This window comes from Equus caballus, chromosome 17 (genome assembly GCF_041296265.1).
Source record: "Equus caballus isolate H_3958 breed thoroughbred chromosome 17, TB-T2T, whole genome shotgun sequence".
Lineage (NCBI taxonomy): Eukaryota > Metazoa > Chordata > Mammalia > Perissodactyla > Equidae > Equus > Equus caballus.
In genome coordinates, this window is record NC_091700.1 from 101,208,007 (window position 1) to 101,223,427 (window position 15,421).

Genomic DNA, 15,421 nt, shown 5'->3' on the forward strand with positions numbered 1-15,421 from the left:
GGAAAGAAATACCACCCAGCATATGTGTACGCACACAAAGGGACGTGGCAGAATAGTCACAAATTTAGGGAGAGAACTTTTGAGTGATGGGATTCTTATGGGAAGTTTCATGTTCTTTTGGCTTCTCTGCATTTTCTTTCTTTCTTAGGCTTTTATATTTATAAAACCTATATCTACTTTTAAGAACACAATACATGTCCATGGTCTGAAATTCAAAAGCACAGACATCCAGGGAAAAGTCTCTCCCACACTCATCTCTTAGCTCCCAGCACTCCTCCCAGAGGCACTGTGCAGTTTCCAGGTTTCTAACTGGTCCTTCCAGGGATAGTTTAAGGATTTTTCCGCCTATTCTTTAGTTTTCGGTTGTACCCAAATGGACACATACAATAAACACCTTCCTATACATTGATTTTCCTCCATTAACACATCTTGGAGATTGTTCCAATTCCGTACACACAGAACTGCCTCGTTCTTTTAAACAGCTGCATGGCATTCCACTATGTCAGTATACTGTGACTTCCTTAATCAGTTTTCTAAACGAGTTTTTTTTTTTTTTTAACTTATCAGGCATTTTATTAATTTATTTAATATTGGCCCTGAGCTAATATCTGTTGCCAATCTCTTTTTTTCTTCTCCTTCAGCCCAAAGCTCCCCAGTACATAGTTGTATATTCTGGTTGTAGGTCCTTCTGGTTGTACCATGTGGGACTCTGCCTCAGCATGGCCTGACGTCGTGCCGTGTCCCGCCCAGGATCCGACCCGGGACCCGGGGCCACCAAAGCGGAGTGTGTGAACCTAACCGCTCCGCCACGGCAGCCCCCATGGGCTATTAAACTGTCCTTCACCTTTTCCTTTTACAGGCTGTCGACAAATAAAAATGGCAAGCAATAGGATATATTGGAGTATATGAGGAAGCCATTTGATATAACCTAATTCAGCCTGACTTTGTTTCTTCCAAAAGGGCCTAACTGTGGCTGTTGAGCATGCATTGTATATCTGCTTAGACATTTCCTGTGGCCAGAACAAAGGCCCTTGAGATAAAGGTGCAACTTCCCCCCACATTAGCATTTCCTTAGGGATAAGCATCTTTCCTTAGGCTAGGAACTGATTGCTGCACTCACCTTTGACCACCCAGCTCACCTGTGACCAGTCAGCCGGAGACAACAGACTGCCACCCTGCTGTGTTCACTGAGAGAGCAGACCTACCTGCTGTGTCCATCAATCGCTGTGCCCACAGAGCAGTCTCGTGACTACTGTAAAAGGGACATTTCAATCCTATGTGAAACATCCTCTCTGGGGGTATATAACCACTCTGTGCACCCCACCTCTTTGGTGCCCTTTGTTCCTTCGGGAAGAAAGGCCCCGGGTTATAATCCTCAGATTTAAGCTCAGAATAAACTCACCCAAATTTTCATTTATAGATTGGTTATGGATTATTTTCATCGACACTGTAATGACCATCCTCATAAGGCAGGGAGCTCTGAGCAGTGCACATAACTTGTTCATCTTCAAACACCTAGCTGCTAGCATCATGTGTGTACAATGAATCAAGTACAAAATACTTATATGATGTTTCTTTTTGCATTCAACCTGTCAAGGAAGTTTTTTTACAGCTCTATTGAGATATATTTTACATACCGTAAAATGTACAGTTCAATGGCTTTCAGTTTATTCAGAGTCCTGCAGCAATCACAACAGTCAATTTTAGATCATTGTCCTGCCAGGACCCCCGCCCCCGTCCTGCACGCATGCCCTGTCCCGCATAGACCCCGCGTCCAGCATAGACCCCCTCCCGTCCCGCACGGATCCCCCGTCCCCTCAAGGACCCCCCCTCGTCCCCGCAAGCACCCTCAGTCCCGCACGGATCCCCCGTTTCCGCACGGACCCCCGCGTCCCCCAAGGAACCCCCGTCCCGCACGGAACCCCCATCCCCGCAAGGACCCCCGCGTCCCGCAGGAACCGCCGGTCCCGCCAAGACCCCGCCAGGCGGCGCCGCGTGGGCTCCGGGCGCACGGCCCGCGAGGGAAGGTGGGCTGGATAGGACGGGCGGCCACGGTGCCCCGAGGACCGGCCGCAGGGGCCAAAATGGCGCTCGGAACCCACGGCGCGACCCCCCTTTCAGGCGCCAGAGGGGGCGCGTCGGCCGAGGACTTCCGGGGCGGGGCCTGGAGGAGCGGAAGTTCCGGCGGCGCCAGGGTCGGGCGGGTTCGGCCGGAGGCGGCGGGAAGGCTGGCTCGCCGGGCGGGGCAGCCATGAACCTGGAGCGCTTGCGGAAGCGTGTGCGGCAGTACCTGGACCAGGTGGGCAGTGCGGCCGGGGGCCCGGTGCGCACGGCGGGCTGGCCCGAGGCTCTCGTTTGGGGCGAACCCCGCAGGGAGGACGCGGCCCCGGCCCGGTCCGCAGCCGGACGAGGGCAGCCGGGAGCGGGGTGATCCTCGCGCGTGCTCTGGCCGCTCTGTGGACGGCCGCACCGGAGCATCGGGCGCGCAGTGGGGGCTCCGTGCGGCCGGGCACCCGGCGCGCAATGGGGGCTCCGTGCTGCCGCACCCGGGCATCGGGCGCGCAGTGGGGGCTCCGTGCTGCCGCACCCGGGCATCGGGCGCGCAGTGGGGGCTCCGTGCGGCCGGGCACCGGGCATCGGGCGCGCAGTGGGGGCTCCGTGCGTACTTAGCGGTCAGTGGAAGTGGAAGGATGACTTTAGGAGGAAAATTGCAGGGCAGTGTTTGAATTTAGTTAGCTAATACGAAAGTTTTTTGAGAAGTTTAGCTCTGATTTTTATTTTGCTGAATTTCAATGAATAAAGATACAAACTAGCATGTCGTCTCAAATCAGTACTTTAAAAAGTTCATGTTAACTACATCTGCATTTCCTGCACCACCCTTTAACGTACAGCAAACACTGTTTAAGGAAAGAATTGTCTCCAGAATCAGCAGCTTCAGTTTAACCTATGATGTCACCGGTTTTTGTAAAATGTACGCTTTCCCGATAAATTGGAAACAAAGAAGGGGAGGGAAGATCATGTTAAAGGTGAAATGTTCAGAATTGGACGTGAGATGCTGCTGCCGGGTGTCTGCACCGCGCTGGAGAGCTGTGTTTGGATTGTCCGGGAGTCAGTTGAGTTGAACAGATGCTTCTTGAGCTCTGGCTCTGAGGATGGGGAGGCGCAGACAGGCCTGGTTTCCCCGCTTAGGGCACTTAAACTGGGCAGTCCGGTACCCGTCCCAGAAGCGTTCCTCCTCCAGATTGACTGGCAGCAGAGTTCCTGGTTTGCATCCAGGAAAACTGAGGCAAAGATCCTGGAAAGACTGAGGACCATTGCTAATGATGAGATATTGCAAAATAGCCAGTGAAATTATCTACCGTTTTTGATACTTGCTGATATACAGTTTTGTGATGTATAAGTTAAAAAAAACCTGCCTTCTTGAACTGTGTATATCAAAGATCTTTTAATAATGTTTTTATTGTACAATTGAATTAAAACTCACCTAGCTGAGATATAAGATAGAGGTTTCATTGATAGACGCCTACTACATGTAAAACGTCATTGTATTGAGATGTCAACTTATTGTATAACATTCTAATAATATTAGATATCTGTTTAACACTTGAAATAACAGGGCAGTTACCACTTTCTCTTTTTTTTGGATACAGCAACAGTATCAAAGTGCTTTATTTTGGGCAGATAAAGTAGCCTCACTCTCTCATGGTAAGTGACAAATTCTAATATTTTTTCTGATTTCTCCATCTTTAAGACTCTTTCTGTTTTTCCTTGTACCTCTGGCCACTTATGTAATTTTTCCCTCCAGAGGAGCCCCAGGACATTTACTGGTTGGCTCAGTGTCTTTACCTGACAGCACAGTATCATAGAGCAGCTCATGCGCTTCGGTCACGAAAACTGGACAAAGTAAGTAATTTTGTGAACTTTAAAGTTTCCCAAAGCTTTTTTAAAATGTCATTGCCTTAGTATATTAGGAGCATGTGTTTTATGTCAAAATTATTTAAAAGGATTTGATTTTTCTTACTGAATGTGAAGAGAAAATTCATTAACTCTAATCTCAGTCACCTTGTTTTTCCTCTCTCCCTCCCACCATCTAGTCACTAAGTTGAAAATTTCGTTTTCTAAATAGCTTTGAGGTGACAGATGGTCCTTTCCATCTTGTTACCACTAGTAGATGTCAGGCGTTTCATTTGTCTGTTTTGTTGTTTTAGTCTCTTCTTGTCTCTTTTCCGGTGACATCTTTCCCACTTCCAACCTTCCCTGTTTCCAGTTCATCCTTTAAACTATCACAGGAATGGTCTTCCTAAAACACAGATCTGATTACAGTCATGTGCTGCGTAACGACGTTTCGGTCAATGATAGATTGCATGTACGACAGTGATCCTGTAAGATTAGTACTGTGTGTAGTAGGCTCTACCATCCAGGTTTGCACCAAGTGCACTCTGTGCTGTTTGTACAATGATGATGTCACCTAGCGATGCATTTCTCAGAGCACGTGCTCGTTGTTAAGCAACGCGTGACTGTATGTCACAGTATTGCTTGGTGATTTCCCATTACCTACACGATAAAATAAGGTGTATTAATAGACACCCGAGGTCCTTTATGATTTCCCTTCAGTCTGCGTCTGACCCTCCACTGCCATCGATATGTGTAACGTACTCCAGTCCTGCTACTTGTGGCTCCTTAGATGTGTGATGATTGTTCAGACGCAGTGCCTGGAATGCTGACAGCTCCTGACTTATCCTTTCCCTGCAGATGTGTGATGATTGTTCAGACGCAGTGCCTGGAATGCTGACAGCTCCTGACTTATCCTTTCCCTGCAGATGTGTGATGATTGTTCAGACGCAGTGCCTGGAATGCTGACAGCTCCTGACTTATCCTTTCCCTGCAGATGTGTGATGATTGTTCAGATGCAGTGCCTGGAATGCTGACAGCTCCTGACTTATCCTTTCCCTGCAGATGTGTCCTTCAGCTGGCCGCACTTCTCATGCCCTTCTTCCTAGTTTATGAAAGAAACTATGTGCGGTGTTCATGTCTGCCCTGCTATAACCCCTTGAGGGCAGGTCCTTACTCCTTTTTGAATCCTTGGTGCCCGGTAAACAGATTGTTGATGAGTATGAAAGTTAAAAAGACTGGATTTTTTTCTCTGCAAGAGTAAAAGGAAGAACGATGAAAATAGCTTTCTTCATGCCATGCTTATAGTTTTCTTTTAGAGTGAAGATGTACATTATCTTGACCACTCTTTTAATAGACTAATTTCATTCCAGTTGTATGAAGCATGTCGTTATCTTGCAGCTAGATGCCATGTAAGTATGCTCTAAGTTCATTTTTCTTTGGTAAAAGTTTAATTGTATGGATGCTGTGCATCCCTCGTGTGTGAGAATTCTAGTGATGGAGCTTGGCAGATTAGTGAAGTATTTCATGAGGAAATGTTCTTTTCTTTAGTATTGTTTGCTATAAGATATTGATTCTCCATTTAGTAGAAGCTGACGTGCATGAAGAAAATTCAACTTTAGACGTGTTAAATTTAAATAATGAGTGGGATTAATATTAACCTGTTAAAATCTGTAGTATTTTTGTGTACATCTAGTGTTAGAAGTCATGGATAATAAACGGTATTTCTGTTTTCTGCATAGTATGCTGCAAAAGAGCATCAGCAGGCTCTTGATATTCTTGACATGGAGGAGCCAATCAACAAAAGACTATTTGAAAAATACTTAAAGGACGAAAGTGGCTTGAAAGACCCCTCCAGTGACTGGGAGATGTCACAGTCCTCAGTAAGTAATAAACAGGCGTCAGTAGCATCAGTAAAAACTACCCACATGACATGACAAACATAAATCCTCTTCTTTTACTTGCTTGAGTGTAACCATGTTAAAGCAGTTTGGTTGCCAACTTACTTATTGCCCACCAAAATCCAAAAAGATTCCAATACGTCTCTAAGCCATCGCTTGGAAGCTCTAATTTTGTCCTCAGATGCTTGAATCTGAAATAGACTGAGGTCTTCCTTCTCGTATCTGATGCCTTAAACTACTCCCCAGAGGTGGCGGCATCTTTCCCCTTCTTAGTGTGTTTCAACAGTGTTTTGTACCTACCCCCAAGAAACTGTGATTACTTGAGATTGTTTCTTTTTTTCCAGGGAGTGGTTTGGTCTTACTATTTATGTTATTTTGTATATTTCAGTTTGTATAATTTATATCTGCATGAAATTGCAAATTCTTTGCTGGCAGAGATTAAATAATGTAACATAATAAATGATACCACAGTCAGATTACTAATCTGGGCTGTTATTCTTTTCTTTTGTTAACAGCTTTCTTGAGATATAATTCACATACCATGCAATTCATTCATTTAAAGTGTACAGGTCGATGGCTTTTAATGTATTCACGGAACTGTACACCCCTCATCACAATCAATTCTAGAATGTTTTTATTACTCCAGAAATAAACCCTGTGCCTGTTAGCTGTCACCCACTGATTCCTCTATTCCCCTGGTTATTCTTTATAACTTACTTAGGAAGGGACTTGGTTACCCTACTTTTCATCTCAAAAAGGTAGGAATACTACATTCTTAGGTGTTTTCTCTCTCCCTCTCTCTTTTTTTTCTTTTGAAGTGTTTGTGTATTAATTTATGTACTATGAAGCTCATTCAGTTTTCTGCTAAGAAATGCGTTTATGAGGGAGCTCGGTATTATTATTTTTGGATGTCTTATCCATTAACTTATGTCTAAGAAATGTGTGATTTATTTGTAGTGCATTATTTTATGAAATGACTTTTTTTTTTTTTTTTTACAACTCATAGGATATTGCATAGGTCTAAGGTTCTCTCACAATGTTCTCCAATATTTTTTAAATTTTGATTTTTATGATGACTCTTCATCCCTTTACCAATTTTAGCTGCTCATCTGTGGGTCATCTTTAAGCTCAGTGACGTGTTTCTTGAGGTTTAGAGTCTGGAAATAAATCAGATTTCTACATCGTCTTGCTAATAGTAGTCATGTGGCTGCTGTGAGAGCACCTTGCCATGGGCTCCTGTGCAGAAAGGGTCACCTCCAGTCCTTTCTGAGCCTGCACATTAGATAAGGAGAGGAAAGGGAGGCAAGAGAGGGTGAGTCCCTGTCCAGGGTCACTCGTAAGTGTCTGAGCTGGGGTGTGAACTCAGGTTCGTCTAGTCCCAGAGAGCCGTGCTTCTCACCGCTGTGCTATGGTGCTGCCAGTTTTCTGGTATTTACGAAGGTCCTCTCACTGAGATCTACCTGTCAAACTGTCTTAAGTTTGATGTAGTGTACGTATGCTCTGTGGCTGTCTCTGATCGTCGCCCTACTGGAGACAGAACAAGTAAAGAGCAGGGCAGCAGTGACATGCACACTGGTTCTGAAGATTTGCTGAGGCGAGGAGAGCCTAGGGAAGATAGATGAGAGAAGTTCTTTCATGTTTTTGTTAATTCATACCGTGTCTGACAGGATGGAACGAATTCTTTTAGATGTAAAAATCTCAGCCTTTGCATAATATATGATTTTTGATCAAAATTTAAATTTAGAAGTATCAACTGAGTATGTGATTCATCATATTTTTCCAACAGATAAAGAGTTCTATTTGTCTTTTACGAGGGAAAATCTATGATGCTCTGGATAACCGAACCCTAGCGACCTACAGCTATAAAGAAGCTTTGAAGCTCGATGTCTACTGTTTTGAAGCATTTGATCTTTTAACGTCACATCACATGTTGACAGCCCAAGAAGGTTTGGAAACTCAGGTGTTTTATGTTTAGCACAATTAATATTGTTTGGATTGTTTATTTCTCTGAAGTCTGTGGAATCAAGAGCAGGCTATCTGCAGGTTTAAACAGACCTGTTAACTTCCTTAATGTCTTCGTGTGTGAGGCACATTGCAAAGTATGCTATGCGCAGTGCCTCTTGCTGTCGGAGTCTTGAGGGACTGATGTGATGAGGCCATCTTTCTGAGAATTGATGTGAGGTAGCATAAACCAAGATTTCATATCTGATTCAGTGACTCTCGACCTGCCTACACTTGTAATCCCTGAGGAGCTTTAAAAACATTGTGCAGGTCCCAACTCCAGACCAGTTGAATCAGCGTCTCTGGTGGTGGAGCTCTGGTGTCACATGGTTTAAAGCTCCCGGATGATCCTCAGGTACAAGAAGGGCCAAGAACTCTTGACCTAGCTTGTCGGCAGTGATATGAGGTTGATAAGCGAGAGAAGCAGAGAGAAAATGGGGATGTTGTGTTAAAGGGATTCAAATGCATTTTAGCCTAGTTCAGTGGTTCTCACCCAGGGTGATTTTGCCCCCCAGGGGACATTTTTGATTGTCGCTTGGGGATGGAGGGCGGGAGGTTCTACTAGCATCTAGTGGGCAGTGGCCCGACATCCTGCAAACGTCCTGCGGTGCGTAGGACAGGCAACAACAGGGCACTGTCCACACAGGTGTCACTGGTGCTGGGCTGGGAAGCTGGTCTGGTGGTTCTCGAGTTGGGGGGTAAACAGCGTCCCCTGCAGGCTCCCTGGCACAGCCCCCCGGTGGTTCCCATCACCGGGGTCTGGAACCACTGTCTTAGTTTTCTCTAGTACATTTTGATCTTGTTCCTTTCTGTTTTGAGTTTGATTTACTTAGACCAAGAAATATAGAAGAATGTTTTTTGCTGCTGATTTTTTTTCCTCCATAAATATTGAGGACATTCTTTTTTTCTCAACATTTTTAAGAAAAAGAACTTCTTGAGTCACTACCTCTTAGCAAGCTCTGTACTGAGGAACAGGAATTGCTACGTTTTCTATTTGAGAACAAATTAAAGAAGGTAAGTAAAAATAGAAAGTATTCGCCTTATGTGAATATCTTATTTCTTTCATTAAGTTTGGCCTCTATTCTTTTACTAGTTAAATTTTCAAAAGTGAATTTTTATTAATTTAGCCCATTTGCAAGAATAGATTTAGATTATTTAAAATATGTGATATGATTCCTAAAACAGCTTCCAAAAACATCTGTCTCCCTCCCAGGGACTCCTTTTACTAAGAGATTGAATTGTCAGATAAATGGAATGATGTTGCATGAAAATGAGCATTTTTTTCTGATGCTTCCTGAACTTTGTAAAATACTTACTGCTGTGGAATTCTGTGATAGAATTGAGAAGAGAATTGAACTTATTGAGAGGAGGACTGATGAGACTTGAAGTTGAAAGTTCCCAGAGGCTCACACATGTCCTTGTGTAAATCTTGAAACACTTGGGCCCATCGAGTTTGCCTTTTGCCGTGACGCTGCTCATTGAGTGTGTTTGCATTTGTCTGTTTCAGTATAATAAGCCTAGTGAAACTGTCATCCCTCAGTCTGCAGATGGTTTGCAGGAGAATCTGGATGTGGTCGTGTCTTTAGCTGAAAGGCATTATTATAACTGTGATTTTAAAATGTGCTACAAACTTACTTCTGTGTAAGTATATCCACTCACTTTTGTGTAGAAACAGAGTTCAGTCCATTTTACTTAAGAAATGCATTGAACGTGCTTTCTGAGTAATCTCTAACTGATGGTAATTTAAGTTGTCTTTACCATTTGCAGAATACCAAAGGGAGTGCTATCTTAAAAAAGCAATTTATAGGTACAGATTTATGCACATTTATAGGTTTATTCCAGTAACTTGGGGATATACATGTCCCTCCTCACAGTCTTTGATAATTTCAAGTTTGGAAATACTATTCTGGCACATAATTTTATAAAATCCATTCTTTGTTAAAGTAGAGACTAATAAAACCCTGTAGATACTGGGTGCTCAGTCAAGCTCACCAACTAGCCAAGCCGTTTCCTCCCACACTAGTTTCCCAGTGTACATAGTTCCAGCTTGTCCATTAGCCAAATTATGTAACTATTTTTAACGTATCTTTGGGGTTGCTTAAAATCCTTAAATTCACAAAGATTTTTTTTTTTAAATAGAAGATTAGGATTTAGTTCTTTTTTTTTTCCTCTCTTTTTTTTTTTTGAGGAAGATTAGCCCTGAGCTAACTATTGCCAGTCCTCCTCCTTTTACTGAGGAAGCCTGGCCCTGAGCTAACATCCGTACCTGTGCCCATCTTCCTCTACTTATATGTGGGACGCCTACCACAGCATGGCGTGCCAAGCGGTACCATGTCCACACCTGGGATCCAAACCGGTGAACCCCGGGCCGCTGAGAAGCGGAACATGTGAACTTAACCGCTGCACCAGTGGGCCGGCCCCTTATTCACAAAAATTTTAATTGACAAATACTTGTGGTCTGTTTAATATTTTATATTGTTTTTGATGTTTCTAAATAATTAGACTCCCTGTTTGATGTGTTACAGTTCTACTGATTTAAAGTAAATGTATGTGATCATTTTTATTCCTTCTAAATAAACCAGAATTTTCCCTTTCACTTGAACCTAATCATTGCCTTAACTGAACCAACCTGAAGATAATGGAGTTAAAAAAGTATTATAACCCACAGTCTTGTACATCGTGTTGTAATGACTTTAAACGTAGCTAATTATGATGAGCGCTGTTACATACTGTGTCTGGGGTAGTAATGTGTTGCTTTAACTTTCAGAGTAATGGAAAAAGATCCTTTCCATGCAAATTGTTTACCTGTACATATAGGGACACTTGTGGAGCTGAATAAAGCAAATGGTAAGAATTTTTTTTAATTAAAATAATAATTTTTAAGACAAAAAAATCTGTAACCCTTGAAATTTTGTCTCATGAGTCCTGGATAGTTGAGATTGCAGGTAACGGCATGATGGAGTTCTATAATAAAAGTAACAGCTAGGGGAAGAGATGCTTTTCAAAGTGACCAACAGTTATTCTGTTATCCCAACAGAACACTCTACTTCTTGTTTTCCGTTTTTTAAAGATCGGCCCTGAGCTCACATCTGTTGCCAATCTTCCTCTTTTTTTTTATTCTCCCCAAAGCCCCCCAGTACATAGTTGTACATTCTAGTTGTAGGTCCTTCTAGTTCTTCCGTGTGGGACGCCACCTCAGCATGGCCTGACGAGGGGTGCTGGGTCCACACACAGGATCTGAACCGGCGAAACCCTGGGCTGCTGAAGCGGAGCGCACGAACTCAACCACTCAGCTACGGGGCCGGCCCCAGAGCACTCTACTTCTTTATCCCTTTTCCTTTTCTCAAGTATAATTTGTGGTTTTGATATGTTAGCTTTAGAGTGTTGGGTGGCAGGTTTGCCTTTTTTGTGTGTTTGTAAAATTCTCAAGAAAACTGATAAGGCAAGAGTCAGTGACTGTTTAGAAATTGGAAGGGGGCAAAGTTTTGGCTCGTGTTTTCCATATTTTAACATCTCAGAAACGTTACGTGTGTTTAGACTGTATTCGCCCTTAAATCTTTTAAACAACAGTGAGCTCTGTCGAGAGGAGAACATCCAACTGCACCTCCTGCTCAGCGTATGGTCTGTGGACCAGCAGCCTTGCGCCTCCTGGAAGCTTGTCATGTGCAGTGCGTACTTGCTGGCTGCCTGGTCTCAGGAATCCGAGTCTGCACCCAGGAGTCGTCATCCTGACGTGCTAGGACTTACACGTTGCTCAAGAGGAAATCATCTTGCTGATTTGATAAACTTAGGTGTTTGGTCAACCGTATCGGTTGTGGTTAAGATTGTCCATAACAGGCCCATCGAGCAAGCGGCATGGGTTTGTAAGATAGATGAAGCTCTTTGACATAACCTCTTAAGCACGTCAAGTGCTTTATCATGTGCCGTTTGTCCAGTCTTCCAGTCACTCAGCGGACACTCAGTGCCCACTTATGGATCTGGCACAGGGTTAGGAGTTGGGGGGATTGGGTTTGAATGAAGCAGCTGTGGTATCTGCCCCGTGGAATTTCTGTATTTCATTAGGTAAATGGATTTTGTATCTAGAAAGAAAGAAAAGTATGAAATTGTTGCTGTGAAAACATAATTTATATGATTGTGAAGAGTTGTAACTGGAGGGAAGTCGTATCTTCAAATTGATTTGATATGAGTAATTTTATTCTTTTTTTCTTTTTCCCTAATGTAGAACTTTTCTATCTCTCTCATAAATTGGTGGATTTATATCCTAGTAATCCTGTAAGTAAATATAATCCTTTTTATCTTACACAAATAAAATACTTAGCTAGTGTATTTGAGTCCAAGCAAATCGTGTTTTATTTTAAGGTGTTGGAGCAGAATCTCCTGGTGCTTGTGATAATTAGAAGCAGCATTAACTTTTTCATTCTATGGAGGTATTTTTTTGGTATACCAAAACAACTTGAAACAAAAATCTTTATTCTTTTCTGATTATAGAAATTATATATGCTTATTATTTAAAAATGCTTAGAAAAGAAGAGAAAAATAAAGAATTGAAAGTGCAAGTTGCCCTCCCACCTCTCATAAGGAAAGCTGATAGCTGCTTGGTAGCTTTCTCACATCTCTAAGACGATTTACTGAATTTTGCACTGATTGAATCTTTGAATCTTCCAAGCTACCGTGAATCAGAATTAAGACCTAGAAATTGAAAATGGAATCAGGAACTGTGTCCTTAAAGACAAAAGTCTGGAATCAGGGTCTAAGTCTCAGACAAAAATCTGCTTACTAGACCAGTGTGGAAATAATTTATAAAGAGGCAAAACCAGCGCAAGAGAGATCAGCTGATGAAGTGGAACCTGGTGGAACCAGGGTTGAGCCAGGGGCCCAGTGCAGGTGGGAGGCCAGACCGAGGCTGGCTTTTGAACCAGCAGGTGTTCAGGAGCCTCCCCTTGAGTCAGAAGCTGCAGGGGGTGATGGAGGGCACCCTGGGAGGAGCTGTGGGGACTGTCCTCTTTCATCCAGGACCCTTAAGAGACAGGCTGTGCCCGAGAAGTTTCTAATGTGAGCTAGAATACACAGAATATGTGATGGGACTTCTAGTCCCCCTCTGGCTTAATTTGTTAGAGATTTCTAATTCCAGTTGACTTCTTTGGTCATGGTGAATTTTGAACTTTGTAGGTATCTTGGTTTGCAGTGGGATGCTATTATCTCATGGTTGGTCATAAAAATGAACATGCCAGAAGATATCTCAGGTATGAATTATCGTCTTCCTCTCTCTGTAGTGAATCTGTAGGAGGTGACTTGCTGCTTCTGCTTTAATGCAGTAACAAGTGGTTGAAAGTACTCTGAAAGCAGTGTGAAAGAGTAGACACCATCTGCAGATTCAGTTCAGTTCCGTCAGTTGTGTGCCTTGCTCTTTATAAGATGTCATGAGGGGAGATGAAAGTTATCAGTGGTGTAGATAGACCTTGTTCCCAGGGAACTTATAATGTATTTAAATTTTTATTGTAAAGGAGAATAAATATGAACAATAGAGAATAATGTACTTTGAAAGGTTCTGTTTTTCATTTACAGAGATGCTACTAACCTTTTACTTTTAGGACTTCTTATGTTAATAGTGTGAAATTAAGTGAAATTTTACATGGGTTAGGTACCAAATGTGACTGTAAAGCAGAATTCTTGGGACAGTGACCTGGTTTATATTAAGGATCTGCTGTGGTTTGAGCTTAAGGAGCTCCATGCAGCCAAATCAAGTTACTTAACCAGTTTTACTCAATTATTCAAGTATAGAAAAATGTCTAGTATACGGAGAATTAATTACTGAAGGTTTAAAATATAATCATGATTTTGACTTCCTCCATGTGAACAAAATAGAAAATAGTTCTAAGGGAAAGCACATAAAGTTTGGACACAGACTTGAATTCTAATCCATGTTCTGCCACTTACTAGCTCTAATCCTTGGGAAAGTTTATCTCTGACCCTCTTTTTTTTCTTCTCTAAAATGGGAATGATGTGATACTTGTATCCCAGGATTGCTAGGAAAATTGATCAGATGACACGAAAGGATCTTGCACTCGGAAGAAAATAGGGCGTGCTCTCTGGTTAGTTGAGTATTAAGCATTTTAGAAAAACTTGTGTGCTTTTTCCTGGAGTGGGAAGATGATTTGTGTTGTAATAGCTCCTCTGAGTTGTGCTTCTTTGATTTAGTGTGCTTATACAGTGATGGACTCTACCTGAAACAGGGACTATTGGGGTAAAAAAAACTTAGAAAATAAAATGCTAGGAAGTGGGAATCTCACCATTTGTATTTTCCATGTTTTGTGATATGTTCTCTTTATTCCTTGTTGGGGTCACCACTGTGTCCACTGATTTAAGACTGTTGGTGACAGTGTAGCCCAGTCCCTGGAGCCAGGGTGAACCATCCGTAGGACGTCACTTAATCTCTCCAGCCTCAGTGTACTTATCTCTAGAATATAAGTAATATTTTATCGTGGGAGTTAACTAGGGTTAGGTGATACGTGTAAGGATCTAACGCGTGCCTGGCACACAACGGTCCCTCATTAAGCGGCGGCTGCTACCACCCTTTACTAGGTTGTAAATTGAGGCTCCTGGATTAAGTAACATTCGTAAATTCTATACACAATGCTACTTGGTTCGACTATGGTACGTAACAAGTTGTGGAACTCCTAAAATTTCTTAAAATTTTGCTTGTGCTGCTAAACATTCTTTTATTTCAAGTGAATTAGCACAAATGTTACATTAGTATTTAATATGTTGACAGCTCATGTATTTACTTAAGTCTAATGTTCTTGAAGCCATCAGCTTACATAAAATTTACTTAACAACTTAATAAATATTATATTACTTGAATGAAATCTTCTGTTTTAGCAAAGCTACGACTCTTGAGAAGACCTACGGGCCCGCGTGGATCGCGTATGGGCACTCGTTCGCGGTGGAGAGCGAGCACGACCAGGCAATGGCTGCGTACTTCACAGCGGCACAGCTGATGAAAGGGTGCGGTGGAGCGGATGGCGTCAGCTCCATGGAGGGCTGTTTGTGCCAACAAAGTGGAATTTCTCTTATTACTGTCACCGCCCTTCGGTTGCTAAACAAAAATATCTTACTTGCACCTTGTTAGTAGCTTGTGGTAGTGAAATAACTATGGAAGTTAAGGGGGAAAGAAGCTGGTGCAGTGATTTCCCAGCACTTGATCATACCCAGCCCAGAAGGACACAAGGAATCAGGCCAGGAACAGATGAGGATGGAAGTTGTGTTTCACGTGCTTGTGCAAGACTGAAAGTATTCTTGAGCAAAAGTATTTATAGTGTGTTTATGTCCAAAAGGTATTTGATGTGGCTTAGTGGTAGTGCAGGACTGTATTTGCCAGTGTTCTAGATTTATATCAATAGTGAATGTATTGATATTAACTGATGGAAGTGGAGTATGTTACTTTGGGGAATGGAGTGTTGTTGCCAATCCTGTGACTCTTTGGGCTTGCTGTTGCTTACGCCTTGCAGTGTTCTTCGTTGGGCCGTCTCCCCCTCTGGAGAGATAGGGGGAGTGCGATAGTTCAGAGGCTGATCTGGAGACAGACTGCCTGATGATCTTGGCAAATTATGTGCCCTCTTGAAAAATAG

At 42.7% G+C, this 15,421-nt stretch overlaps 1 protein-coding gene across 2 annotated transcripts in view; it reads left to right on the forward strand.

The window, feature by feature from the left end:
• The first annotated feature begins 2,152 nt into the window (after window positions 1–2,152).
• Window positions 2,153–15,421, forward strand: part of CDC16 (cell division cycle 16) — a 29,374-nt gene continuing 16,105 nt past the window's right edge. The window contains exons 1-12 of one of the 2 annotated variants that reach the window (XM_023621909.2): window positions 2,153–2,299; window positions 3,651–3,705; window positions 3,806–3,903; window positions 5,265–5,303; window positions 5,634–5,774; window positions 7,579–7,738; window positions 8,716–8,807; window positions 9,301–9,434; window positions 10,561–10,640; window positions 12,016–12,065; window positions 12,963–13,036; window positions 14,673–14,798. In XM_023621909.2, the coding sequence (XP_023477677.1) occupies window positions 2,252–2,299; window positions 3,651–3,705; window positions 3,806–3,903; window positions 5,265–5,303; window positions 5,634–5,774; window positions 7,579–7,738; window positions 8,716–8,807; window positions 9,301–9,434; window positions 10,561–10,640; window positions 12,016–12,065; window positions 12,963–13,036; window positions 14,673–14,798 (1,097 nt within the window). In that variant the 5' untranslated portion in view covers window positions 2,153–2,251. The remainder of the gene's footprint in view (window positions 2,300–3,650; window positions 3,706–3,805; window positions 3,904–5,264; window positions 5,304–5,633; window positions 5,775–7,578; window positions 7,739–8,715; window positions 8,808–9,300; window positions 9,435–10,560; window positions 10,641–12,015; window positions 12,066–12,962; window positions 13,037–14,672; window positions 14,799–15,421) is intronic. The other variant, XM_023621911.2, reaches the window with a different exon arrangement.